Genomic DNA, 26,769 nt, shown 5'->3' on the forward strand with positions numbered 1-26,769 from the left:
TTCACTAAATGGTACTCTTTTACTAAATTGTATTCCTTCTATATCAAATTGCTCTTCAATCCACTAAATTGTATTCTTGCATTCAATTCACTAAATTGTATCATCTTTTTTCTTGTTATTAAACTGCTGTTAACCCAATAACCCTAGCTGTCCAAATTTCAATTTCATTTATGACACTGCCCTTGGGTGAGTTACAGCCACAGCGAGAGGGAGGAGGAGATGATCCCACCCATGGCTGCTGCTGGCTCCAGACATTTGCTGAGATAAAGCTGAGCCAGAGCTTCATCATCTCTCCCAAAATCACAGAATCACAGAATGCCTTGGCTTGGAAGAGACCTTAAAGTTCATTTCATTCCACCCCCTGCCATGGCAGGGACACCTTCCACTATCCCAGGCTGCTCCAAGCCCCATCCATCCTGGCCTTGGACACTTCCAGGGATCCAGGGGCAGCCACAGCTTCTGTGGGCAAGCTCTGATCTCTGCCCAGGTGAGCAGGGACAGGAGCCGAGGGAACGGCTGGAGCTGGGCCAGGGCAGGGCTGGGCTGGAGATGAGCAAAAGCTTCTTCCCCCCCAGGGGGCTGGGGCAGTGCCCAGGCTCCCCAGGGAATGGGCACGGCCCCGAGGCTGCCGCAGCTCCAGGAGCCTTTGGCCAGCGCTGCCAGGGATGCACAGGCTGCGATTGTTGGGGTGTCTGTGCAGGGCCGGGGGCTGCACTCCATGATCCCAATGGGTCCCAGATGCCAGCTCAGCCCCTTGTGCAACTCTCACCCTTGGGCTCAGCCTTTGTGTGCCCTGGAGGCGCTGGCAGAGCTGATGGGGTGGGGCAGGAGCGGGGCAGCCCCAGCGTTCCCCTGGCAGTGACAGCACAGCCGGGCCAGCAGCCCCAGCGTTCCCCTGGCAGTGACAGCACAGCCGGGCCAGCAGCCCCAGCGTTCCCCTGGCAGTGACAGCACAGCCGGGCCAGCAGCCCCAGCGTTCCCCTGGCAGTGACAGCACAGCCGGGCCAGCAGCCCCAGCGTTCCCCTTGTGATAAATGGGCCAGGAGACCAGCTCCTTTTAAAAAGGCCTTTATTAAGCAGCACAGCTCTGGGGTGGGGGCCCGAGGGGTTGCGCACACCGCCACTGCTCCCACTGGACACCGCAGAAGAGGAGGATCCGTGCAGCTCTGTCACTAGGACAGAGCTGGGCCTTCCTTCCTCACGGGAGTCCCCGGGAAGACTCGTTCTTTCAGGCTCGTAGTCTAGGCTGTCATCCCAGTCGAGTCTCCTTGAGGTTATGTCGGCCCCTGGAAAGAAGCCAGGGGACTCCTCTGGGTCTTCCTTGTTAGATGGTGCTGGTTTTATTCCTTCCCTTTTGCGTGGCTCGTTGTTTTGGGGTCTTTTCCAGTCTGGGTGCATCCCATAAGTCTCTGGTCTCTCTCGTTTGCATAAAAGTCAGTATGTCATCTTCCTCCTCAGAGCGGTACAGCAACTCGGGAAAGGGATACAATGTTGCCATGTGGGAGTCTAGGAGCAGTGGGGGCAGTGCCTGGCTGAACACAGAACAAGAAACACAGGGTACAGCAACTTGGGAGAGGGGGCAGGGCCTGGCTGAACAAGGAACAAAAATATGGGGTACAGCAATTTGCGACAGGGGTACAAGGTAAGTAAACCTGGGACAGGGGTCCAAGGTAAGTAAGGAGTTTACAAACAGCAACTGGAACGTATTATTCTTAACAATATCCTGGGACCGGGGTACAAGATAAGTAAGGAGTTTACAAACAGCAACTGTAACATATTATTCTTAACAATATCCCCCCTCTTATATTTTGATCGGGCTCTAGCCCGCATCAACCATTAACTTCTGGCTCTTGGGAATATTTATCTCTTAATTCTCGATATTGCTCATATATTTCCCTGGCAGTTTTGTGCTCTCGATCCTGACTTTGAGTCTCCATTAACATGATCCTGGCCTGCTTCTTATCTTTTATTTCAGGGATCTGGATGCTTGCTTGTACTGTGGTAGTCACTGTCTTGATTAGGCAGGGGAGTAAACAGGGCAGGAACAAGAAACTTGCAAATGCACAGACAGCAATAAAGACTATTTTTTCCCACCACCCTCTTTTGAAGGACCAAAGGTCATTCCACCAGTCTGAGTTCACCAGAGGAGTCCATTCCTGGGTGCCCACATAAGCTATCTTTCGTATTTCTTTTGAGATGTTTTTGATTACCTCACTCTTATCATCTATCTCCAGGCAACATTCAGAGAAATTAAACTTTCCACAAATGCCTCCTTCATCTGCCAATAGGTAGTCCACCGCCAGCCGAATCTGATAGACTACAGCCCTGGTTTGTGCCAATTGTGTGCTGATGTGGTCTAAAGCAAGGGCAGTTCTGTTTGACACCACTTCTAATACTGCCTGGAGACGGATGATTCGGTTTAACATATAGACTGGGGTACGATACCCCCAGGATCCATCCTGGGCCCACATGGCCGGTCCATATGTCTTAATTATTTCCTCAGGGGTCCAGATCTTCCCCTTCCATTTCTGATTGCTTCCTAGGTCCATTACATGCCTCCTCTTTCGACTGCCTTTTTTTAAGTCATCATACAAGGGGACTCCCAAGTATGACCCTGATTTCTTAGGTAGGAGGAAAAAAGCAGGCTTTATTATCCCTATTGTGCAGCTTCCTGCTCAATCCCCTGGGAGGTGGGTATATGCAGTGCTCCCACAAATCCAAAATAAATACTCAGGGGCCTTCCAGAAAGTGTCCTGTGTGTCTGTAGGATGTTCCCAGTATTTTGAGAGTTCTCTTAACCCCCAAAAAGGGTTTATTCCTTTTTCTGCGCACTCATACAGTTTGTACCCCTCATGATAAATACACCCCCTTTCCTTTCTCCCAGTGGCCCAATACCTGTTTGGTTCTTGGGGGATCCAGCTGCTACCTGAGTCTTTCACCGTCAGGTATCTTTTGCAGGCCATTTTTCCCACAGGGGTTTTGTATCTTCTTCCTGTCCTTTTAATGCATTCTTCCCCAATCACTCTTGCTTTCAGATCCCATTGTTCCCGTCCCCTGTTCCCTGTCTGGGGTTTTTGCTCAGTTAATTTCCACCTTAGAATGTCTAAAGGTGCCAGGCTGATCCCTTCCCAGGGCCAAATATCTGACATCTGGGTGTTTCCACATACCCAACAATTGGTTAAGTTTAACTCTCTGCTGATTCTCTCCATCAGGTCAATGAATAGGTTCTTACCTCGTGTTTCATCCAGATCACCTTTCCTTATCTTCAATTGTTTTTCCTTTATTACATCATTCAGTCCCTCCTGTTCAAAGCAGAGCCAGGATTCTCCTACAGGGCATTCTCCAAGAAGACGTTGCCTAAATGAGGCAGTATTTCTAGTAATCCAATATGTCTTTCCTTCCTCCTGACAGGTTTCCAATTTGGTGTGATCAAAACAGGTGGGATTGATGTTTGTGTGGACCCTCATCAGTGATCCTAGATCCTCTCCATCATATAGGGGATAGTAGCACTTTGTACATGCTTCTCCACTGTCCCCTATCCCAAGGCTCACCAGCTGGACCAACATCAGTCCACCTAAGAGTCCGGTATGAGCTAGTTTTGTTTTAGGGAGCTTCATGGCTCACCTTCCCTGTTAGCCTCACCCGGTCTTGCCTCTTAGGTCTTTTTGGGGGATCAGGAGAGATGGTATGGTCCTTCTTCTCCCACCTTCTTTAATTTAGTTGCCTTTTTGGAGAATGTCCTGTGGGAGAAGTCAATGGGTGGGGTTTTCATTCAACCAACTTTGCTAACATCAAAATTATTTTACAGCAACAACCACAAGAACTTTAAGAACACTCCCACTTAAACCAACTCACTCGGCAGAGTTCTGCAGTCTTTGTTTATATTCTTTCTCTCTCAGTCTATTTCTGGCTGCCTCTTTATCCTGGTTTAGGGCAAATTTGGGAGAAAACTTCCAGGGGGGGCTCCCCCCGGGAAGCAAACCCATGTGGCTCTTTTCCCCCCACCCCCCAACAAGTTCGGGAAGAGATTTCTCTGAGAGAAGTGAAAAAAAAACCTGTTCATTTCACAGGCACAGCACTACCCAGCACAAAAATGAATGATATCAAATTACAAAACCTCTCGCCCTTCAGAAGAGATGACGAACTTCAGAGGGTCTCTTTCCTGGGGGTGTTGGCTCTGTTATCAGTCCCTCTGGCGCTGGAAAATGCCGCTGCCCAGGCTGGGCTCCCGGTAGTCCACGGGTGCAAGCTCCCGGTGCTCCCCCGAGTCCCCAGTCCAGAGCAGGTTCAATTCGTTTCAGAAAAGGGAAAGAAAACAGTCCAGGAAGACCTCTCTGCTCCGGCTAGTTGGAAAGCCAAGGCGATTTGTGTCTTGTTGTCTGTCTGTGCTGTAGTCAAAACTCCCGATGCGGGGGGGGGGGCAAGTACAGTCTGATAACAGACTTGGTGCTTCTTTTCCACTCACTTTTACTCTCAGATGGAATTTTAAGAATACAGAACCTGTGTCTGAGTTAGGTGGACAAATGGGATACAATTTAACATCATAATCAACCCAGGACTTTCTACCCCTTATCCCCTTATTATCGACTTACTGCTAAAACTAACATTCCAACTCTGCACACATTTACATACATAGAAACTTCTCCTCTGTTCCACCCAAAAAATACAAGCAGTATATCCATCATGCCCCTGTCAAGCCTCACAACAAGCTACTGAATCCAGACCCCCCCCACGCTGGAGAGCTGCAGGATTCCCCACTCTCTCATTTTACTTACTCAATACACCATCTTTCACTTGCTCATACCTTCAACACTTACACATTTCCTTCTGTTTCATGTCTGCGTGGTTTAAGATACAGACAATGGCAGTAACCTTTTACCCAATGATCAGTTCTCCCTGAGGTACACATCGTGTTGTTCCATCTCTCTGCATTATCCACCATGTACAACCTGGTCCTTGAGCAAAGACAACCCCACGAATGGGTTTTGTCTGTGCCCAAGGTAGAATTGACCCAAACTGTCTTCCCTAGCAGACCTCTGACATGTACTACTGGGACTTTGTCTCCGTCTACTACATGTAAAGACTCAGACTGGGCAGGACCTGCTCGGTTGGTGGAATCTCTGGTATTGACTAACCAGGTGGCCCTTTGCTAGATGTTGCTCCCAAGTATAGGTTTTCTCTCAGAAAATGATCACACAACCCTTGGGTTCCCCAATGAGTCAGTTCATGTATCTCATTTAATATTTTCCGGGCTAAGGCCTTGTTCAGAAACTTTCGCCCATCTGAGGTTAACCATTCTCCTTGTTCTCCTTGAGACAGTTCTAATTTTTTTATTACTTCCCACTCTTTCTTGGTAAATATTGGTTTCTTTTTTTCCGTCCTCTTCAGTTACTACCTCATCCAGTTTAAAAACTTTTACTGATTCCTTTGGATCTAAGGCCACTTCTTTAGCTGCTTGGTCAGCAAGTCGGTTCCCTCTGCTTTCTAAGGAGTCTCCCTTCTGATGCCCCTTCATGTGGACCACTGCAATCTCTTTGGGTTTGGTCAAGGACTCTAATTCTGATTTAATCAGCCCTTCATGTGCCAGGTTCTTCCCTTTGGAGTTCAGGTAGCCTCTCTCTTCCCAGATCTTACCAAAGGTATGGACTATCCGAAAGGCATACTTTGAATCTGTATAGATGGTTCCTTTTTCTCTCTCTAGCAAGTCCAGACCCCTCTTTAGAGTATGAACCTCACAGCACTGAGCTGACCAACTGAGGGGTAGTCTCCCTTTTTCTAGGACCTCTAGTTTTCCTTCCCCTACCTCTATGACTACTGCATACCCTGAATATCTTTTCCCCTCCACCACCCTGGAGGAACCATCAGTAAATAGTACCTTCCCATAGGGCAGGGGTACATCTCCCAGATCTTCCCTCACTTTGGTCTGGAGATTTACCAATTCTAAGCAGTCATGTTCTAATTCAGACAGAGGCTCCCCTGACAAAAATTGTGCCAGGTTCAGGCCCTTGGGGGTTACTAGCTCCAAATTGCTAGTATCCATTAGGATGACTTCATATTTTAATATCCTGGCATCTGTCAGCCACTGCTGAGCCTTTCGGCTCAAGATTGTTTTTAAATCATGTGGTGTGTGGACTCTGATCTTATCCTGTAGGGTTAGCTTTTGGGCCTCTTCTATTAAAATGACAGCAGCAGCTATTGATTGCACACAGGTGGGCCACCCACGAGCTACTGGGTCCAGCAGTTTGGATTGACAGGCTATGGGCTTACGACATCCTCCCCATTCCTGGGTCAGAACCCCATATGCAGTCCCTTCTTCAGAGTTGACAAACAAATCAAATTCTTTTTTTTTTTAAGTCAGGCAGGCTTAAAACTGGTGCTGAGGACAGCTTAACCTTCAGCCGATTTAATTACGCTTCATCTTCAGCTGTCTACCTTATGGGTTCACAATCAACTAGCTTTTCATAAAGAAACTTGATGCTCTGGGTATATTGTTCCATCCATAGTTTGCAGTATCTAAAAAGGCTTAAGAGTTTTCTTATGTCCCTCTTTGCTTTTGGTGCAGGTATGGCTAGAATACCCTGATACTCTTTCTGGGCTCAGTTCTTCCGGTTTTCAGATGCTGGTACAGTTGGGAGCACATCCAAGGATCTTTAGTACCATACCAAGGCCACTGTCCTTGTATCTCTAGTTTGGGCTAGACCTCTATACAGTAATGGATCATCTTGATCCGGTCTAGGCCCTTGGTGGCCTCTTGTGCATCCCAGCAATTTAACATTTGCCCTAGTGGGCTATCGGGGGGAATGGTTCTGGTGGCCTCTTCATTCCCCTTGGGACCTACTCTCTTACTTAAACACTGTCCCATTGCTCCTCCTATCTCTGGACCTTCACTTAAAACTTACGGTGCCTTTTCCTGAATAAAACTGGAACTGACAGACAACACAACTTCTAACCAACTTAAAACTGGCCCTTACTTAAATTAAACTTTATAAAGGTGCTCCTACTCAAACTGAAAATTTCTAATGACGGACAACTGACCTTTCAAACCTCAACAAAAACTCACACTCTAGGAACTCACTCTCTCCTCTTTTCACACTAGGGAATACACTCAATCTTCTCACACAGGAATCCACACCCTTTCTTACACTCGGCCGGCCTTCCACTCACACTTTGAATTTTCTGGGGCTTGCAGTCTCCGCTTGCCCCCGGGGTTAGGTCCCAGCGGGGCTTGCAGGTTCCGCTTGCCCCTCCCTACACCCCAATCCCGTTCCCCTCGCGCCTCGCCTCCCTGACCCCCTTGCCAGCGAAGACTATGAGCACTCCTGGGTCGACGTCGAGGGGACCCTAGCACTAGACGCTCCTGGGACCTTCCCCCGTCCCTGTCTCAGTGCCGTCCACAAGATTTGGTCAGCAGGGCTCACCCCGGAACCCCCTGCCCCTCCGCTCCCTGACTATCCCCCTTCCCCAGTGAGAATAGCTTCTGCGCGAGGGCTGACTGTAAGTGAGTGGTGGGAGAATTCCCCCTTGCCTCCTAGCCGCTCCGCCCACCAGGGAATGGCTTCGGCTAAGGGATGCGTGAGTGTATTACTCTAGCTGCCTCGCCCGCCCGCGCAGACTACCTGCCCCTGTGCTCTCCGGCAGCAGGTTGACGACCTCCCTTCCCAGGAACCCCCTGAGCCGAGACTGAGCCGCGACAACTAGAGCCTTTCAGCACGTCCTGTGTCACAGACCCTGGGAAGCGAGGGCCCTTCGCTGACCGCCTGGTGCCGGTAGGGCCTGGGGACCCCCAATTCCAATTCCCCGGTCAGGTCGTCTGAGTACCCAAGCGGGGGGGGTGTGTTCACTCACACCGAACCTAGGCACCCCCACACACCACCCCGGGAGTTACCTAGATTGCCTGCGTGTGACTCTCACTCACCTAGGCCTTCCACACGCCCGGAGCAGCCTAGGCCGTTTAGCCCTTTTCAGTAGAGGGGCCTACCCCTATGTGCGCCACTCACTCTCTTAGGTACCCTCTGCGCACTCAGAGAGGGGGCTTTTATCCCCAGGAGACGCCTCACTCGTTTCTCTAGGCCCAAGTGAGCCTCTTTCGCTTCCTGCCGTTCCCGGCCGGCCCCCTCGCGGGAGTCCGGAACCGCGGTACTGGGCAGTCCACACTCGCCCCGGGGGTCTGAGCTGCCAGCCCCCGTCTCACTCACACATCCACTCACTCGCCTCCTACTCCCGTCACCGGTGGCTTACCCAATCCGGCGCTCTTCTGCGATGTCGATCCTAGGCTGTTCTTCTGGGTCCGGTATAGCCAGCTGTCCCCCGGAGGCCCAATAGGGTGGGCAGCTGTCCCGTCCCTGGTCCTCTTCAGGGCGTGGCTATCCCGGACGAGCCCCCAAGCTGTTATAAATGGGCCAGGAGACCAGCTCCTTTTAAAAAGGCCTTTATTAAGCAGCACAGCTCTGGGGTGGGGGCCCGAGGGGTCGCGCACACCGCCACTGCTCCCACTGGACACCGCAGAAGAGGAGGATCCGTGCAGCTCTGTCACTAGGACAGAGCTGGGCCTTCCTTCCTCACGGGAGTCCCCGGGAAGACTCGTTCTTTAGGGCTCGTAGTCTAGGCTGTCATCCCAGTCGAGTCTCCTCGAGGTTACGTCGGCCCCTGGAAAGAAGCCAGGGGACTCCTCTGGGTCTTCCTTGTTAGATGGTGCTGGTTTTATTCCTTCCCTTTTGCGTGGCTCGTTGTTTTGGGGTCTTTTCCAGTCTGGGTGCATCCCATAAGTCTCTGGTCTCTCTCGTTTGCATAAAAGTCAGTATGTCATCTTCCTCCTCAGGACGGTACAGCAACTCGGGAAAGGGATACAATGTTGCCATGTGGGAGTCTAGGAGCAGTGGGGGCAGTGCCTGGCTGAACACAGAACAAGAAACACAGGGTACAGCAACTTGGGAGAGGGGGCAGGGCCTGGCTGAACAAGGAACAAAAATATGGGGTACAGCAATTTGCGACAGGGGTACAAGGCAAGCAAACCTGGGACAGGGGTCCAAGGTAAGTAAGGAGTTTACAAACAGCAACTGTAACATATTATTCTTAACAATATCCTGGGACCGGGGTACAAGGTAAGTAAGCAGTTTACAAACAGCAACTGTAACATATTATTCTTAACATGGCGGGGCTCGGGGGGCCGGGCCGGGCCGGGCAGAGGCTGAGGGAGAGCGGGACAAGCGCTGGCACAGAGGCCCCGGGCTCGCCGTGCCCCCCTGGCCACGCAGCCGGGCTCGGGGGCCGCCTGGCTCAGAGGCAGCTCCGGCTGCGGGGGTCCCCGGGGGTCTCTGGGGAGGGGGCGGCAATGGGGGCTGCCGGAGCTCTGTGCCCGGGGCTGGGCGCGGCTGCCGAGGGAGCGGAGCATGCAGGCTCCCCCCGTGCTGGGGCTTGCTCTGCCCGCCTCAGGGGCTGCATTGTCAGCCCAGAGCCGCGTGGGGATCGCCCGGATCAGCGGGGCTGGCAGGGAAAGCGGCAATGGGGGCAGCAGAAACGGGCAGTGCCAGAGCTGGGGGTGCTCCCGAAGCCTGCAGATGTTGGGAGCATGGACAAGGGGGCCCAGGGATACCCCAGGAGCCTGAACCAGGGAGCCCAAACAGTGCTGACCACACAGGACTCCTGGGATGCCAAAGTGGTGAGGCCAGAGAAGGGGAACGTCCTGGCTTGCCAGGAGCCCCAGCAGACAGAGACGGGGAACAGCAATACGAACTTGACCAACAACAATCCAGACAGGGGGGGCTTCCAGGACCCCACTGTGGAGAGACCAGAGAGGGTAAATGCATGGATGGGTGTTTTTGGTGAATCTTGGCCATTTGTGTATTTTAGGGGACTGAATATTAGTGTTTTGGTGGTTTATATGGGCACCAGATGCCCGGTGACTTCTAGGGATGGACTTGGAGAGTAGGAAACCCCTAACCCAAAATGCTCATCCATTGCATTTTCTGAAACCAGGATTTCTGATTCCTAAACTTTGGCTGGATGGAGAAGGAGGCTGTGAGGAAGAGGAAGATGCCCCAGGACACCCAGGCAGGTGAGGAGGAAGTCAGTGCCCCTTTCCCCCTCTCTCCTGCTCCATGTCCCAGCCCAGCCTGGCCCCCGGCTGCAGGACAACCCCGCTGCCGACGCCGTCCTGCCGGGGACGCACTGGGGGGATCTCCTTCCCCTTCCCTCTGGCACGGAGGCAAATCCCATCCTCTCCTTGTCCTTCCTCCCCTAGACAAGGAGCTGAGGATGGAGACCAGGGAGGACAAATCCCCACGGCAGAACCTCGTGGAAGAGGCCGTTTTGATCAGCTCCACAGTGCAGGAATCCAGCGGGGAGGAAAATCCCCAGAGATCCCACAGGAGGAGGGGCTCCAAACCCAGCCCAGAGTGCTCTGAGGAGGAAAGACCCACCCTGTACCGGGAAGGCGGCCGGAGATCCAGCCAGGGCTCTGAGCTGGTGGTCCATGAGCAGGTTCAGGATGGGGAGAAGCGCTACAAGTGCTTGGAGTGTGGGAAGAGCTTCAGCCAGAGCAACAGCCTGATCTGCCACCAGATGATCCACACTGGGGAATGGACCTACGAGTGTGGGCAATGTGGGAAGGGCTTCAGCTGCAGCTCCCAACTCATCATCCACCAGCGCATCCACACTGGGGAGAGGCCCTATGAGTGTCCTGAGTGTGGGAAGAGGTTTCAGAGGAGCTCCACTCTCCTCAGGCACCAGCAGATTCACACGGATGAGAGGCCCTTCCGCTGCCCTGACTGTGGGGAGGGCTTCAAGCAAAACTGCGACCTCATCACCCACCGGCGCATCCACACTGGGGAGAGGCCTTACAAGTGTACCCAGTGTGGCAAGCTTTTCAGACAGGTCTAACTTTGGCAGACACCAACGGAGGCACCAGTAAGGGAAGCCCTGCGAGTGCCCCAAGTGCAGGAAGAGCTTTGTGCACTGCTCCAGCTTCATCCGCCCATGGAGAATCCACATTGGGAAGAGACCTGGTGATCCATGTTCCCTGGGATCCATGCTGGGAAGATACCTGTACCTTTTCCTGCCCATGGCAATGTCATGATGTGGAATCAAAGAATATGAGACTGTGATCATGGTCCATTATATTCAATCCCATCTCAGGTCATTGCCAGGGGCAGGAAAAGGACTCCCTCTCTCTCACCAGAGAAGGGTGTCCTTTCTTGGCAGGAGGAAATACATGGCCAGGAAGAGTCAGTTGGTGGTATTTTAGTTTTCCCTGTGAATGGTTTGTCTTATCCTTTCTGTTACCAAAATTGTTTCTGTGTCTGTTTGTTCCTTATCCCGTTGCTGTTATTCATAAATTATTCTTATCCCAGCATGGGATCTTTGCCTTTTGTGCTTTCCATGGGAGGTGGGAGGGAAGGGAGCGGCAGCGCGGTTTCAGCAGGAGCAGGAAATTGGGGAATGCCATTCCTGAAGCCCAGCCCATGGAAACCGAGCATCCCAGCTGGTGCCAGGCCTGGTTGCCATGGCAGCAGCCTTGGGAGCGGGTCCCTGGCTGGGGGCTGAGGGAACCTCTTCCCTCTGGTGCCCAGGGACAGGAGTGGAGGGAGCGGCTGGAGCTGAGGCGGGCAGGTTTAGGCTGGATGTGAGGAAAAGGTTTTTCCCGCGAGGCTGCTGGGGCACTGAACAGGCTCCCCAGGGAAGGCTCCCAGCTCCAGGGCTGGCTGAGCTCCAGCAGCGTTTGGCCAGCGCTGCCAGGCCCAGGCTGGGATTGTTGGGGTGTCCTGTGCAGGGCCAGCAGTTGGACTGGAGGATCCCCATGGCTCCCTCCCAACTCAGCCAATTCTGTGCCTCTGGGATCCCATGAGCCTGGGGATGGGACTGCAAATGGTTGCCATGGCAACGGGCTCTGGCTCCAGGCCTGAGCTGGTGTCCATTGCAACCACCCCTGGCATGGGGTCTCCATGGAGCTGCCAAGGGACTGACCATAGCAACAGGGGCTGTGTTGGTTGCCATGGAAACAGACAATGGCAAGAGCACCTGGTGATAGTTGCCATGGAATCAGACCATCACTACATGGGGCCTGTGATGGTTGCCTACTACAGATCACATTTGTTACTGGCCCTCAGAGGAGCTCCATGGGGACATTCCAAGAGTCTCCAGGCTGTTCAGGAGCCAGAATATCACAGGCAGAGACAGGGGCTCCACAGAGACCTCCCAGGGATTTCTGGGGATGCTGAAGAGCCGTGTGGTCAGACGCAGTCACAGCAATTCCATGGTGACATCCCAGGGGACCCTGGGCTGCAAAGGCACTGCTCTGTCACAGGCACTCTTGGGGGCTCCACGGTGACATCCCAGGAGTCCCCAGGCTGCCAAAGAGCCGGGATGTCACAGACACTCCCAGGGCTTCCTGTCATGGGCAGAGTGGGAGCTTCAGGCAAAAGCTTTATTTCTTTATTGGAGAAATTCCTGCTGAGTCGTGAGGTGGAGAAATGACACCCAACAGCCACCAGGAATCCTCAAAACCCTCTAAGATGCCTAGACTTTTAAATTCCTTCTAAGAGAAGAGACTGGGGTGGCTGTCCACTCCAATCCCGGTCCCAGACTTTGTTTAAGTGTAAAAGACTGAACAGGTGGAATTGAACCATAATGCAATTTGTCCCACAGGATTAACAATGGCATACCATCCATCTTTTTTGGTGCCCATTGCCAAAATTGGTACTCTCCCTTAAACATTTCCTGTATCCAAGGGTATCTCCCAAAAAAAACCAGCTAGCTCGGGCTGGCCTTGGCCTCTGGTGGTCACCTCGCATCAGCCCCTGTGAGGCTCTGTTCCTTCCTATGGAAAAGCTCCAGCCTTCTTGTCCTGGGACCATTTAGAATTTGGCATCCCAAATTCCATAGATCTAAGAATTGCTCCGAGACAAAAGCAGCCAGGACAGAGGGGTTAGGTTGGCCTTGTCCTCTTGTGATTTTCTTAGACTATAAGCAGTCTGTTTTCATTTGAAAACCCCTTGGAGAATGCCCAGAGATCTCCCAAGGTGGGGTTTTGAGGCCTCAGGCACATGACCACTCTATAGGGACAAAGGAGCTCTGTGCTCCATGGGGTGGAGACTGAGGACAGTGGAGGAGAGCCATGAGAGTGTTTAAGGAGAAGTTTCAGAGACTATGGATCTTTTTGACATAGTGGAAAACAGCCAGAGAAAGAAAGAATTGATGCCAAGTGCAGCTGGGGAGGCCCAGAGTGGACACCAGGAGAAAGGAATTTGTGTCCCAGGACAGGGCTGTGGTGCAACACATCCCCCAGAAGGAGTCTGGAGCAGCCCAAGGCGTTGTGTGGCCAGGCAGAGGCAGGCAGGACGCAGAGCTGTCAGCAAAGGAAGGGGCCAGCGAGGTGGGGCAGCCGGGGAATGACGACAGCCTGCAGGGACAGAGGTGCAAGGCATGGACACCACAGGGCAGCCTGGGCTGGAGAGGGCACAGGGATGGGCAGCAGCTGCAAGGCCCTGCCTGAGGCAACTTGTGCAGCCCTTTGGCCATGGCTGCTGGCCCTGGGCCTGAGGCCAGCAGGGGACAAGTGACCCTGGCAGCCCTGGGGCCTCATTGCCTCCTTGTCCCTGCTCAGCAGCCTGGCAGGGGCTGCCCCATGGTGCTGCCCTTGGCATTGCACATCCCCACATGCCAGTGGCCCGGGAAGAGCCCTGAGCAATGAGGGAGGGACAGCATCTGCCTTGCCAGGGGCTGGGGCTCAGCCCTTGGCCCTTGGCATTCCTGAAACACATCCAGCTTTGCTCAGCACCACAGACACCTTTCCCTTGCTTGTCCCCAGCTGCCATCAGGGCCTCCAGTCTTCTGCTCTGCCTGGAACCTGGGGACGCTTTCTCACTCGTGTCTCTCATTTCAACTACAAGAAACTTCAGTGTTTCCATCTGACTTGGAGCTCTTGAGGAGTTTCTGGAGCACACTCTGAGGGACTGAGTCTGATGCCAAGAGCCCCAAAGGCCCGAGAGGGTGATGAAAGTGCTGGTGCTGTGTCTGTGGTGCTGAGCTGGGCCGGGCTCCTGGCCCAGAGGCAGCTCCTGGCAAGGGCAGCGCTGCAGAGAGACAGCTCTGGCCAGGAGCAGCTCCTGAGCACAGCCCAGCAGGGCTGGGGCCCTGCCAGGGCAGCTCAGGGACACAGAGAGCAGGCCCAGACAGAGCTGCCAGGGGCTCAGCACTGGCAGGGGCTGTGGGATGTGCCAGAGGGGGCTGTGTCACAGCAGCACCTCTGTGGCTGTGTCCTGGAGCCCCAGAGCAGCTGTGATGTCAGAAAGGGGCTGTGTGACAGCTCCGAGTGGGTTGTGTGAGGTCACAGATGGGGCTGGGACATGACAGAGTTTGTTGTGTGAGGTCACTGAGCAGCTACGGCATCATAGAGGAGATCTGTGACATCACAGTGCAGGTTGTGACATTGTAGTGTGGCTGCATGACATCACAATGTGGGCTGGGTGATATCACTTAGTGGGTTGTGACATCACAGAGAGGACTATGACACTAGAGGTTAGATAGAGAATATCACAGAGAGGGTTGTGACATCACTGAGCAGACTGTGACACCACATGGTTGTGATATGAAATCCTAAAGTGGGCAGTGACATCACAGAAGAGCCATGTGACATCTCAGGACAGGTTGTATGACATCACAGTGCTGACTGTGACATCACAGAGTGAGCTGTGACATCAAATGTGGCTGTGTGATATCACAGGAGGCTATGTGACATCACGAGGTGGTTTTGTGGCATATAGGAAGAGATGTGACGTCACAGAATGGTGGTGTGACATCCCAGAGCAGGTTGTGTGACACCACTGAGTGGGCTGTGACATCCCAGGTGGCTGTGTGACATCTCGAGGTCACTGGGGAGGTCACTCTGCCCCAACCTCCTTCACAGTTCCCCCCAGAGAAGTCCAACGCTGCCCTTGGAGCAGCCTGTCTGCACAGAAACACTTCCAGGGCTCTCTGCATTTCCCTTCCCTCACTCTTGCCTCACTCACACACCTCCCAACAACCCACTTGGTGCTTTCAGCTGCAAGGAGTTCAAAGCTTCTCTGTCCTTCAGAGCTGCTCTAATTCTGCCTTCAGCCAACTCTGGGGTTGTGTTTATTGTAGAACTCCCTGTGTGTCTGAAACATTCCTTGTGTGGCTCTGCCTTGGGGAAGGGGAACCTCCTTGGTGGCACCTTGGCCTTGGCACACACTTGAGGAGGGTGTCTGTTTTCCATGGGGAAACTCAGCAGTTTTAGATTGCTAAAATCAAAGAAGGAAAACCCCTCTTTGCCTGAGTGCAGCCAGTTCTGTGAGCAAAGCAGGTCCCAGGGGAGAGAGGAGAGACAGGATGGGGCTGGGGAATGTGAAGCAAGGTTGTCCCCACTGGGTCAGACCTCAAGGCACAGTTTCTCTGACCTGGCCAGACCTCCTTAGGAGAGACCCTGGACCAATATCCATCACTGAATGCTGCAATCACCTCTGCTCTAAAGAGAACAGGAATAAAAGACACCCTTTAAAATAGGAATACATATTTCTTAGAAGCTGTTTGAACTATTTCTCCAGAACTGTTGTAGGGAACTTTCCTAAGAACTGCACCAGACCAGAGGGAAATCAAGGCACAGCCATGGTTTGTTAGGATTTGCTTGATCCTAATGAGCCCCGTGGTGCATTTGGAGCTGAGCCCTTGAACCTCAGGACCTGAGGAGAGACTGCACAAACCTTTCCAGGAGTCAAAGTCAGAGGAAACACCCAAAGTGTCTCCAAGCATTAATGGGTGCCACTGAGGCCCATCCCCAACACAGGCTCCTCATGGACTCCTTGGAGGAGAGAACTGGAGGCCAGGATTGCACAAAAACCTCCCAGAGACTCAGTGTGGAAAGGAAAATCCAAAGTAGCTGGAAAAGCCCTGAGTATCTCAAAGTATTGATGAGCCCCACTGAGTGTCAATGCAAAGCTCCCAAGGGACTCGTTAAAGCAGATAATTGGGGCCAGGATTGCACAAACTTCTCAGAGACTCAGGGGGGGAAGGAAAAAGGAAAGTACCTCAAGAACCTGAAGTACCTTGAAGAACTAATGAGCCCCACTGAGTGTTGTTGCTGACAAAGCCTCTCAAGGGACTAATTACAGCAGATAATTGGAGGCCAGGATTGCACAAAGCTCTCAGAGACTCCAAGGCAAAAGCCAAAGTCCTTTGAAAAAGCTGCAGTCCCTGGGAGCATGAAGGAGCCCCCAGGGCCATTCCTGAGCAAGGCTCCCCAGGGACTCCTTCCAGCAGATCCCTGAGGCCACCTGCACGTGGGCTAGGGGGGATGCTGAGGGCAGGCCAAGGGGGTGACAGTGGCCAGCCTTGCTGGGGCTGTGCCAGGAGGCCCCAGGGCCTCAGGACAAGGTGTCTCCTCACAGCCCTTGCTGGCACAGCATTGGCTGCTGTGGCCCAGGGCACCAAGCCTTGGCTTCTCTTTGTCCCCACCTGTCATCAGTGCCTCCAGTTCTCTGCTCTGCCTGGGGCCTGGGGACACTTTCTCAGTCACATCCCTCACTGGGACCCATTAAAAGTGAAAGAAACTCTGGAGTTGGATTCTGACTTGGAGTTCTTGAGAGCTTTCTTCCCCTCCCTGTCAGGGACTGATGTTCAGGGCCTCAGCACAAAGCCCCAAGAGGCTCATTAAAGTCCTGCTGCTGTGTCTGTGCTGCTGAGCTGGGCCAGGCTCCTGGCACAGAGGCAGCTCCTGGAAACCAAGAAGAGCTTCAAAAGCACATTTCTCTTGCTGAGCAGCTCTTCTGCCAGCCCAGCAGGGCTGGGGCACTGCCTGCAGCCACCCTGGGCACAGCCCAGAGGCACAGAGAGCTTCAATCAGTCAGGGCTGGGAAGGGGCTGAGAAGTGCCTGGGGCAGAATCCCTGCCAGCCCTTGGCACAGGAAGCCTCTGGCTGCAGGACAATGCAGCTGCAGCTCCTGGAGGCATCTCCTAAAGCTGGAACATGCCAGTGCCTACAGACTCTGTGAGTACATTCTCTGCCTGTCCCTTGTGCAGAGCAGCCAGGGGTGCCCAGGGCTGTCCTGCAGAGCAGGGTCCTGCAGCCCAGGGCGCTGTGCTGGGGCAGGGACTCTGCTGCCTGCCAGGGACAGCTCTCAGCCGGCCCGGGGAGCTGCTCCCAGCGCTGGGGAGAAGCTGTGGGGGGAAGGAGCCACCCTGAGCAGGGCAGGGGCTGCTGCTGAGAGGGGCTGTGTGGGGCAGGGCTGCTCCCAGCTCCAGACCTGCCTGGACACAGCTCTGGAGGTCACTTCCCAAAAGAAGGTGAGCCTGGGATTGCTGTAAAGATCAGGAGCTTTCCTGAGACTGTTTTCAATGTCTTGCTTTAAGCAGGGTGGGAAAGCTGGGATGATGACAAAAAGATTTTTGCTTTTTATAAACTTTTAATACATTTTTAGATCCGTAAACTATTATTATATAGTTATAAAATTATAATCTTTAATTAACTCTAGTGAACTACTAGTATATACTTATGTAACTATTATCCTTAATTAACTCTAGTATATTTCCTAACCTTTCTCTTAGAATTTAGAATAATTATCTGACCTTCTAAATACATTTCAGAAATACTGTATAGTCTTATCATCAGGGACAGCAGCTACAAGAATTTGTATTTTAACCAGAATGTGAGCAGTCATAACAAAAATTGGGGCAAAGAAACCCTTGGACCTACTCTAATAGATTGTCTCAGGGGTGTGTAACTGGGGCAGCTGAATCTCCTATTGAATGTTTCTGTTAAATATCCTAATTAATCAACCTTAATAAATTGTTGAAATAAGGGGCTGGGTGTGCCTCAACCCCACTGGGACACCTGGAAGCTTCTAATAAAAGTCTGTTTCTTTACTGTTCTAACACTGTTGCAAGGAGTTCTTTTTCTCTTTTGATTATAGACAACAGGGGGATGAGAGAAGCAGAAGAGGAATTGTAATCCCAGAATCACAGAACATTCTGAGTTGAAAGTGACACACCAGGATCATCAAAGTAATGTTGGAACATGTACAGAGATGCCAGAATTCTAAGTTTGGGTGCTCAGTCTCTCTGCTGGGAGCCTCCTGAACAGCCTAAATGCACTGTTCTGATATTGTCATTGGTACCTGGGGCTCTCAGGGAGGCTCTGGCATCTGCAGCAGCTGAGTCAGGCCCTGCCCTTGGGATTGCTGCCAGGCAGGTGTGTCCATGGGAATGGGGTGTCCCAGCTTCCCTGTGACCTGTGGGGCTGTGGGCAAAGCAGTCCATGGGAAAGGGCAATGAGCTGAGCCCCTCCCTGAGATCCCATCATGGGCACACCTGGGGATCTCCTTGCTGTGTCCTTCCAAGCTCTGAGCTGCCCTCCTGGCTGCAAATCTGTGCCAGAGCCTCTCAGAGTTCCCTGAATGTCCCACGGGGAAGGGCAGAGATGCCACAGCTGAGGAAATGCTGTTGGCTCTGCCAAGGGAACCGTGAGTGTCCTTGGCAGAGGGGGGTGCTGAGACCTTGCCCAGAGACCTTTAGAGAGGGTGAGACATTCAGGGATCCCTCTGCTCTGGGCAGGGTCTGGTTTATGCCAGGGTGACACAGGAGTGTGATTGTGCTCTGATTCCAGCCAAAGGTGCAAACCCAGGGCAGTTGGGAACAAGCCCATCCAGCCCCTCACCTTCCCTAAGCCACAGGGAATCCTTTGCCTCTCACATCTCTCAGTGGGAAATTCTGAGTGCAGCAGAAATGCTGGGGATTTCTGACCTCAGAGAACCAAGAATGGTTTGTGGGCAGGGAAAGAATGTTTAAAATTTCTTCCTCCTCTCAATGTCTTTTACAAGTGGGAATAAAGATGGCAACAAGCCCTTCTGCATTAGGAGTGATTCCCCTGACAAATCCTGAATTTCCAGCTTTTCCCCTCTGTCATATGGCCACAAACCCAGGGCAGCAGGGCAGGGATGGCTCCTGGAGAGCCCCCAGGCACAGGCCTGGCTGCTCCTGGCACACTCAGACAGCACAGCTGGAGCTCAGTCAGGGACCTGGGTGAAGTTTTCCCAGAGCAGAAACAAGGGTGGGTGAGTCCCAGCCTCTCCTGATTTGTCACTGCTCTTTTTCTTCATGAACAGGTCCCCGTGTTCAACCACAGTAAATGTCCAACAGCAGCTCCATCAGCCACTTCCTCCTGCTGGCATTGGCAGACACGCGGCAGCTGCAGCTCCTGCACTTCTGCCTCTTCCTGGGCATCTCCCTGGCTGCCCTCCTGGGCAACGGCCTCATCATCAGCGCCGTAGCCTGCAGCCACCACCTGCACAGCCCCATGTTCTTCTTCCTGCTCAACCTGGCCCTCACTGACCTGGGCTCCATCTGCACCACTGTGCCCAAAGCCATGCACAATTCCCTCTGGGACACCAGGCACATCTTCTACACAGGATGTGCTGCACATCTCTTTTTCTTTCTCTTCTTCCTTGGAGCAGAGTTTTCCCTGCTGACCATCATGTGCTACGACCGCTACGTGTCCATCTGCAAACCCCTGCACTACGGGACCCTCCTGGGCAGCAGAGCTTGTGCCCACATGGCAGCAGCTGCCTGGGCCAGTGCCTTTCTCTATTCACTGCTGCACACGGCCAATACATTTTCCCTGCCCCTGTGCCATGGCAATGCCCTGGGCCAGTTCTTCTGTGAAATCCCTCAGATCCTCAAACTGTCCTGCTCCAATTCCTACACTAGAGAACTTGGGCTCATTGCAGTCAGTGCCTGTTTGCTGCTTGGCTGTTCTGTGTTCATGATTTTCTCCTATGTGCAGATCTTCAGGGCTGTGCTGAGGATCCCCTCTGAGCAGGGATGGCACAAAGCCTTTTCCACCTGCCTCCCCCACCTGGCCGTGCTCTCCCTGGTTATCAGCACTGCAGCATTTGCCTACCTGAAGCCCCCCTCCATCTCCTCCCCATCCCTGGATCTGGCAGTGTCAGTTCTGTACTCGGTGGTGCCTCCAGCCCTGAATCCCCTCATCTACAGCCTGAGGAATCAGGAGCTCAAGGCTGCAGTGTGGACACTGATGACTGGACAATTTAAAAACCATTAAAATGCTGGCCAATTTCTGCAAATCACTTGTAATAAAAGTCATCTTTGATAATTCTTAGTGGTTTCATTTTGGAGGTTCTTCTTCTTTGTTTTACTTTTTAAATCTTGTCCTCCAAAAAATGTCATTTTTTGTGCCATTTCTCATTTTGTTTCTCTCCACCTTCCCTGTGGACCCAGACTCTGTCAATGAGGCACTGCACTCTTGGTGGTTTTAAAGGAATTAAAAGATCTCCCAGCAAAGTTTTCTGCAGAGATGCCCCTTTTGTTCCCTTCTCTGGAGCTGCAGCAGCAGTGTCTGCGTGCAGAGCTGGGGGCAGATCAGTGCTGGCACAGCAGCTGTGCCCAGGAGCAGCAGCACTTGGTGTTGCCAGTGCTGCTCCCGTGCCACTGCCCCGCTGCCCTCCTGGCCCTGGTGTTGCTGCAGGGCCTGAGTGCTCTCGGGGCCGGGCACAGCCCTGGGGGTGGCAGTGCCGGGGCTGCAGCAGGGACAGGCCATGGGCACTGCTGGGGCAGCGCTGACGCCTCAGGGCAGGGCCTGGGGGCTCCAGGCTCCTTGCCCAGGCTCTCTCAAGAACACGGCCAGGCCAAAGCTCAGCACAGAAAACCCCCGTGAGCAGCCCCAGGGTGGCCGTGGGCAGGCTGGGGGCAAACAGCATGGCTGGGGCTCTGCAAGGTCCCTGGGGGAGACGGGAAGGAGCAGCAGAGCAGGGGCTGATCCATCCCCACTGCGCTGGACACCCCAGGGCAGCGTCCCAGAGCGTCCTCATGGAGCTGCCAACACCATCCCCCCTGTGCAGCCCTGGCCTCTCCCCCAGCTCAGAGAGGTGCCGCATCCTTGCAGGCACAGACACGGCAGCACTGGCTCAGGAGCCCCTGTTTGCACTGCCCAGAGCAGGCGTCAGCACCCCCATGGTGCTGCTGTGGGGAGATGAACCTGAGGGAGCACAAATGCCATCAGCCCCTGGGGCCAGGAAGGGCTGGGGGACGGGAGGGAAACCACTCAGGTTTGTCATGGCCTCTGAAGTCACACAGAAAGTTTGTTCCCATGAGCTGTGAGTTTCCTGTGCCACTGCAGACGTTGTTGCTCAGAGCCAGGGCTGTCTGGCAGCCACCCCCAGATGGCCCTGAGCATTTCCTTGGCTTCCCCTTTGCTTTCTTTACTCTTCCTTCTCCAGATTTCCTATTCATTTTGATTAATAACCCTAGCTCCCTCATCCGCTCCTCACAGGACTTGTGCTCCAGACCCCTCACCAGCCTTGTTGCCCTTCTCTGGACAAGCTCCAGCCCATCCATGGCCTTCCTAAATTGGGGGCCCAGAACTGGACACAGCACTCGAGGTGCTGCCCAACCAGTGCAGAGTAGAGGGGAGGAATCCCTGCCCTGCTCCTGCTGGCCACACTGTTCCTGATCCAGGCCAGGAGCCATTGGCCTCCTTGGCCACCTGGGCACACTGCTGGCTCATGCCCAACCTGCTGTCCATCAGTGCCCCAGCTCCCTTTCTGCCTGGCTGCTGTCCAGCCACTCTGTCCCCAGCCTTTATGTTGCATGGGTTGTTATGGCCAAAGTGCAGGACCTGACACTTGGACTTGTTAAACCTCACCTTGCTGGGTTTGGTCCCTGGATCCAGCCTGTCCAGAGCCCTTCTACCCTGCAGCACATCAACACTCCCAGCCAACCTGGTGTCACCACAGTTCCATGGGGCCCTAGAGTGTCATAATGGTCTACAGGATTCCATGAAGCCTCCCAGGGTCACAGTGTCCCTTTGGTTCCATGGAACCCCTTGGCATCACAAAGTCCCTTGGATTCTTGGGCCTGCAGTGTTACAATGGCACCTTGGTCCTCCAATGCCCCACAGTGTCTCAGTGGATCTTTGCTTCCATGAGGTCTCTCAGTGCAGCAATGCTCTCCTTGGTTCCACAGTGTCACCATGGCCTCTTGGTCCCAAGGGCACCACAGTTTCAAACAAGTTTCCTTCATTCCATGAGTCCCTGAGGAGCAACACTGGCCCCTTGGTTCCATGGGGCCCTGCAGTGTCCCAAGGGCCCCATCATGACACGAGGTCCTGCTCTGTCACAATGCTCTGCATGGTTCCACAAGGCCCTGCAGTGTCACAGGGGCCTCTTGGTTCCATGAGCCCAAGGAAGAGGTGGCCTCTGGAGTAGCAAAATTCATTAGCATTCTCCAGGTGGCTGAGGATCCGTCCTCCTTAGAACAGGAATGAACAGAAATGGGCACAGCTTTCTGGCTATCCCAGCTTTGGGATGGGCCCTGGGCCTGGAGCAGGAGCAGCTCCTGAGAGCCCCAAGACCAGGGCTCTTGTGCTGGCCTGGGCAGATGAGATGGCAGGAGGGGCTGCAGAGCTCTCGGCACCTCAGGGAGAGGGGAGCAGGGCACCCAGGGAGCCTCCTTTTCCCTTGGCCAAGCACCTTCCCCCATGGCTGGGGCTGAGGCCTCTCTGAGCTGCAGCTGCTGCTGTGCCCTGCAGAGGGGCTGAGGCCGTGGGGCAGTGCCCAGAGCAGCCTGCCCTGAGCAGAGCTGTGGGGCCAGAGCCAGCTGGGCTGTGCTGGGGAGAGGCCCTGGCTGCTGCTGAGAGCTCAGGGCAGCTGGGACAGCTTGGAGGGAGCTGGGCTGGGCTCAGAGAGCCTGCCAGAGAAACCAGCAGTGTCCATCTCAGCCTGTGTGAGGGTGCAGGGGCAGGACTCATTGGCTCAACGAAGCCACACATTGTCACAATGGTGTCCATGATACCATGAAGCCCCGCAGTGTCACAATGGACCTTTGGTCCCACGGAGCCCCCAGAGTCACTGTGGTCCACTTGCCTCCATGTGGCCCTGTTGTATCACAATGGATCCTTGGTTCCATGGAGCCTCACAGTGTCAGAATGTTCTGCTTGGTTCCATGGAGCCACCCTGCGTCAGAATGTTCTGCTTGGTTCCATGGGGCCCTGCAGTGTCACAATGGCCCCTTGGTTCCATGGGGCCCTGTGCTGGTGCATTCCCCCCTCCCCTTCTCAGGCCGCCCTGCCAGCTGAGAAATGCTCCTTGGGCCTGGGCCTTGGCCAACAGCCCCTGGGCTCAGCTCCTCTGCAGCTCATCAGAAACACTGTCTGCTCCCAGGCACTGCTGCTGCCCAAGCAGCTCCTGCTTGCTTCAGGAGCAGCCCTGGGAACTGTTTCTGTTCCCTCCGTGGCACAACATCCCTGTTCTCAGCCTTGCAAAGAAAGCTGTTGATGCCAAGTGCGGCCAGGATGAAACATTGCTGTGCCTGAAGCCCCTCTCTTGGGGCCCTACAAACAGCGCTCCAAAAGGAGCCCCTTGCAGCTCTCCTGGGCCAGCCACCTCCCTCGGAGTGGGGCCTCTGTGAGCCGGGAACTCTCCCGTTTGCTGCACTCGGGGCATCCCCGAACAAGGACGGAGCCTGGGCCGATCCCCCCACTCCTCCAGGCTCAGCCCTTGGCCCGCTGGGGAGATGCCAAAGCATCGGCAGGGAGCATTTCCCTGCCCTGCAGGGGAATTTCTCACAGCTGCCTTGCACTGCCTCTTTGTGTCTGTGTGCACACACCAGTGCTGTGCCCTGGCAAATGTGGCAGAAATGCTGCTCTGGGAGGGGCTGGAGTGCCTTGGAGATCTGAGTCAGTCAGGCCTGTGGGTGAGGGTAAGTCATTAGGTAAAAGCTAAGTTAAATGCTGCCTAGTGTTGCTCTTTTTAAAGTTTAATATAAGTTATAAGCTAAGTTGAATATTGTTAAGGATTATCCCTCTGTTAAATCAAAAAGTCATAGGTTATAAATTGGGTTAAATCCAGTAAATGCTGTTGTTTTACTAAATTGTGGCATTGGAGGTTTCAGTTAAGGTTAAGGTATAACTGAAGTCCTGTTAAGTTTGACCTCTGTTAAGTGAGCCAACTCTGGGATGTTATCATGTGTTGTCATACAGCTGTACTGTGATGTCACAGAAGACTCTGATGTCAAAAATTCAACCTGTGATGTCACAGTCTGTTCTGTGACGTCACATCCAGGTCTGTGATGTCACAGAGCCACCCTCTATGATGTCAGTCTCTGCTCAATGGTCTCACACCATCCTTTATGATGTCACAGCCAGCTCTGTGATGTCATAACCCCATCAGTGATGTCATACAACCATCTCTGTGATGTCATACAGATACCCTGTAATGTCACAGCACATACTTTGACCTCAAAACCAGGTCTATGATGACATACAGCCATGCTATGATGTCACAGCCATCTCTATGATGTCACACAGTCCCCTCTATGATGCTGTAGCTGCTCAGGGACCTCACACAACAAACTCTGTCATGTCACAGCCCCAGCTGTGACCTCACACAGCCCACTCGGAGCTGTCACACAGCCCCTTTCTGACATCACAGCTGCTCTGGGGCTCCAGGACACAGCCACAGAGGTGCTGCTGTGACACAGCCCCCTCTGGCACATCCCACAGCCCCTGCCAGTGCTGAGCCCTTGGCAGCTCTGTCTGGGGCTGCTCTCTGTGTCCCTGAGCTGCCCTGGCAGGGCCCCAGCCCTGCTGGGCTGTGCTCAGGAGCTGCTCCTGGCCAGAGCTGTCTCCCTGCTGTGGTCTGTTCCCATGGCAACATCTGACCCATTGTTATGGTCTGTTTCCATGACAACCATCACAGCCCCTGTTGCTATGGTCAGTCCCTTGGCAGCTCCATGGAGACCCCATGCCAGGGGTGGTTGCCATGGACACCAGCTCAGACCTGGAGCCAGAGTCCATTGCCATGGCAACCATTTGCAGTCCCATTCCCAGGCTCATGGGATCCCAGAGCCACAGAATTGGCTGAGTTGGGAGGGAGCCATGGGGATCCTCCAGTCCAACTGCTGGCCCTGCACAGGACACCCCAACAATCCCAGCCTGGGCCTGGCAGCGCTGGCCAAACGCTGCTGGAGCTCAGCCAGCCCTGGAGCTGGGAGCCTTCCCTGGGGAGCCTGTTCAGTGCCCCAGCAGCCTCGCGGGAAAAACCTTTTCCTCACATCCAGCCTAAACCTGCCCGCCTCAGCTCCAGCCGCTGCCTCCACTCCTGTCCCTGGGCACCAGAGGGAAGAGGTTCCCGCAGCCCCCAGCCAGGGACCCACTCCCAAGGCTGCTGCCATGGCAACCAGGCCTGGCACCAGCTGGGATGCTCGGTTTCCATGGGCTGGGCTTCAGGAATGGCATTCCTCAATTTCCTGCTCCTGCTGAAACCGTGCTGCTGCTCACTTCCCTCCCATCTCCCATGGAAAGCACAAAAGACAAAGATCCCAGGCTGGGATAAGAACAATTTATTGAGAACAGCAACGAGATAAGGCAAAAACAGGAACAGAAACAATTTTGGTAACAGAAAGGATAAGACAAACCATTCACAGGGAAAACTAAAATACCACCAACTGACTCTTCCTGGCCACATATTTCCTCCTGCCAAGAAAGGACACCCTTCTCTGGTGAGAGAGAGGGAGTCCTTTTCCTGCCTCTGGCAATGACCTGAGATGGGATTGAATATAATGGACCATGATCACAGTCTCACATTCTTTGATCCCACATCATGACATTGCCATGGGCAGGAAAAGATACAGGTGTCTTCCCAGCATGGATCCCAGGGAACACGGATCACCAGGTCTCTTCCCAGTGTGGATTCTCCATGGGCAGATGAAGCTGCAGAAGTGCACAAAGCTCTTCATGTATTTTGAGGCACTTGCAGGGCTTCCCTTACCGGTGCCTCCGTTGGTGTCTGCCAAAGTTAGACCTGTCTGAGAAGCTCTTCCCACACTGGGTACACTTGTAAGGCCTCTCCCCAGTGTGGATGTGTTTGTGGGTATTGAGGTTGGATCTGTGGATGAAGCTCTTCCCACATTCCCCACACTCATAGGGCCTCTCCCCAGTGTGGATGCGCCGGTGGGTGATGAGGTGAGAGTTTCGCTTGAAGCCCTCCCCACAGTCGGGGCAGCGGAAGGGCCTCTCATCCGTGTGAATCCGCTGGTGCAGGAGGAGATTGGAGCTGGTCTTAAACCTCTTCCCACACTCGGGACACTCATAGGGCCTCTCCCCAGTGTGGATGCGCTGGTGGATGACAAGTTGGGACTTGAAGCTGAAGCCCTTCCCACATTCCCCACACTCGTAGGCCCATTCTCCAGTGTGGATCATCTGGTGGCGGATCAGGGTTTTCCTCTGGCTGAAGCTCTTCCCACACTCCAAGCACTTGTAGGGCTTCTCCCCATCCTGAAGCTGCTCATGGACCACCAGCTCAGAGCCCTGGCTGGATCTCTGGCCGCCTTCCCGGCACAGGGTGGGTCTTTCCTCCTCAGAGCACCCTGGGATAGGTTTGGAGCCCCTCCTCCTGCGGGATCTCTGGGGATTTCCCTCCCCACTGGATTCCTGCACTGTGGAGCTGCTCAAAACAACCTCTTCCACGAGGTTCTGCCGTGGGGATTTGTCCTCCCTGGTCTCCATCCTCAGCTCCTTGTCTGGGGGAGGAAGGACAAGGAGAGGATGGGATTTGCCTCCGTACCAGAGGGAAGGGGAAGGAGATCCCCCCAGTGCGTCCCCGGCAGGATGGCGTCGGCAGCGGGGTTGTCCTGCAGCCGGGGGCCAGGCTGGGCTGGGAGATGGAGCAGGAGAGAGGGGGAAAGGGGCACTGACTTCCTGCTCACCTGCCTGGGTGTTCTGGGGCATCTTCCTCTTCCTTGCAGCCT

General features: G+C 53.9%; 2 protein-coding genes across 2 annotated transcripts in view; both read left to right on the forward strand.

The window, feature by feature from the left end:
- Positions 1-26,769, forward strand: part of LOC111944753 (uncharacterized) — a 245,903-nt gene that overhangs the window by 209,521 nt on the left and 9,613 nt on the right. The window contains 1 exon segment of the mRNA XM_086872437.1: positions 10,433-10,852. Coding sequence (XP_086728563.1) covers positions 10,433-10,852 — 420 coding nt within the window.
- LOC147647219 (olfactory receptor 14J1-like) lies at positions 19,136-20,068 on the forward strand. The gene has a single exon (XM_086872604.1). It carries the CDS (start codon positions 19,136-19,138, stop codon positions 20,066-20,068), a length of 933 nt encoding a protein of 310 aa, XP_086728730.1.

The sequence above is a fragment of the Cyanistes caeruleus genome, unplaced genomic scaffold, assembly GCF_971803275.1.
Source record: "Cyanistes caeruleus unplaced genomic scaffold, bCyaCae1.hap1.1 HAP1_SCAFFOLD_65, whole genome shotgun sequence".
Taxonomy (NCBI): domain Eukaryota; kingdom Metazoa; phylum Chordata; class Aves; order Passeriformes; family Paridae; genus Cyanistes; species Cyanistes caeruleus.

Bases quoted from the DNA above. Each gene is read 5' to 3' on its own strand.
- LOC147647219 (XM_086872604.1), top strand. From the start codon at position 19,136: ATGTCCAACAGCAGCTCCATCAGCCACTTCCTCCTGCTGGCATTGGCA.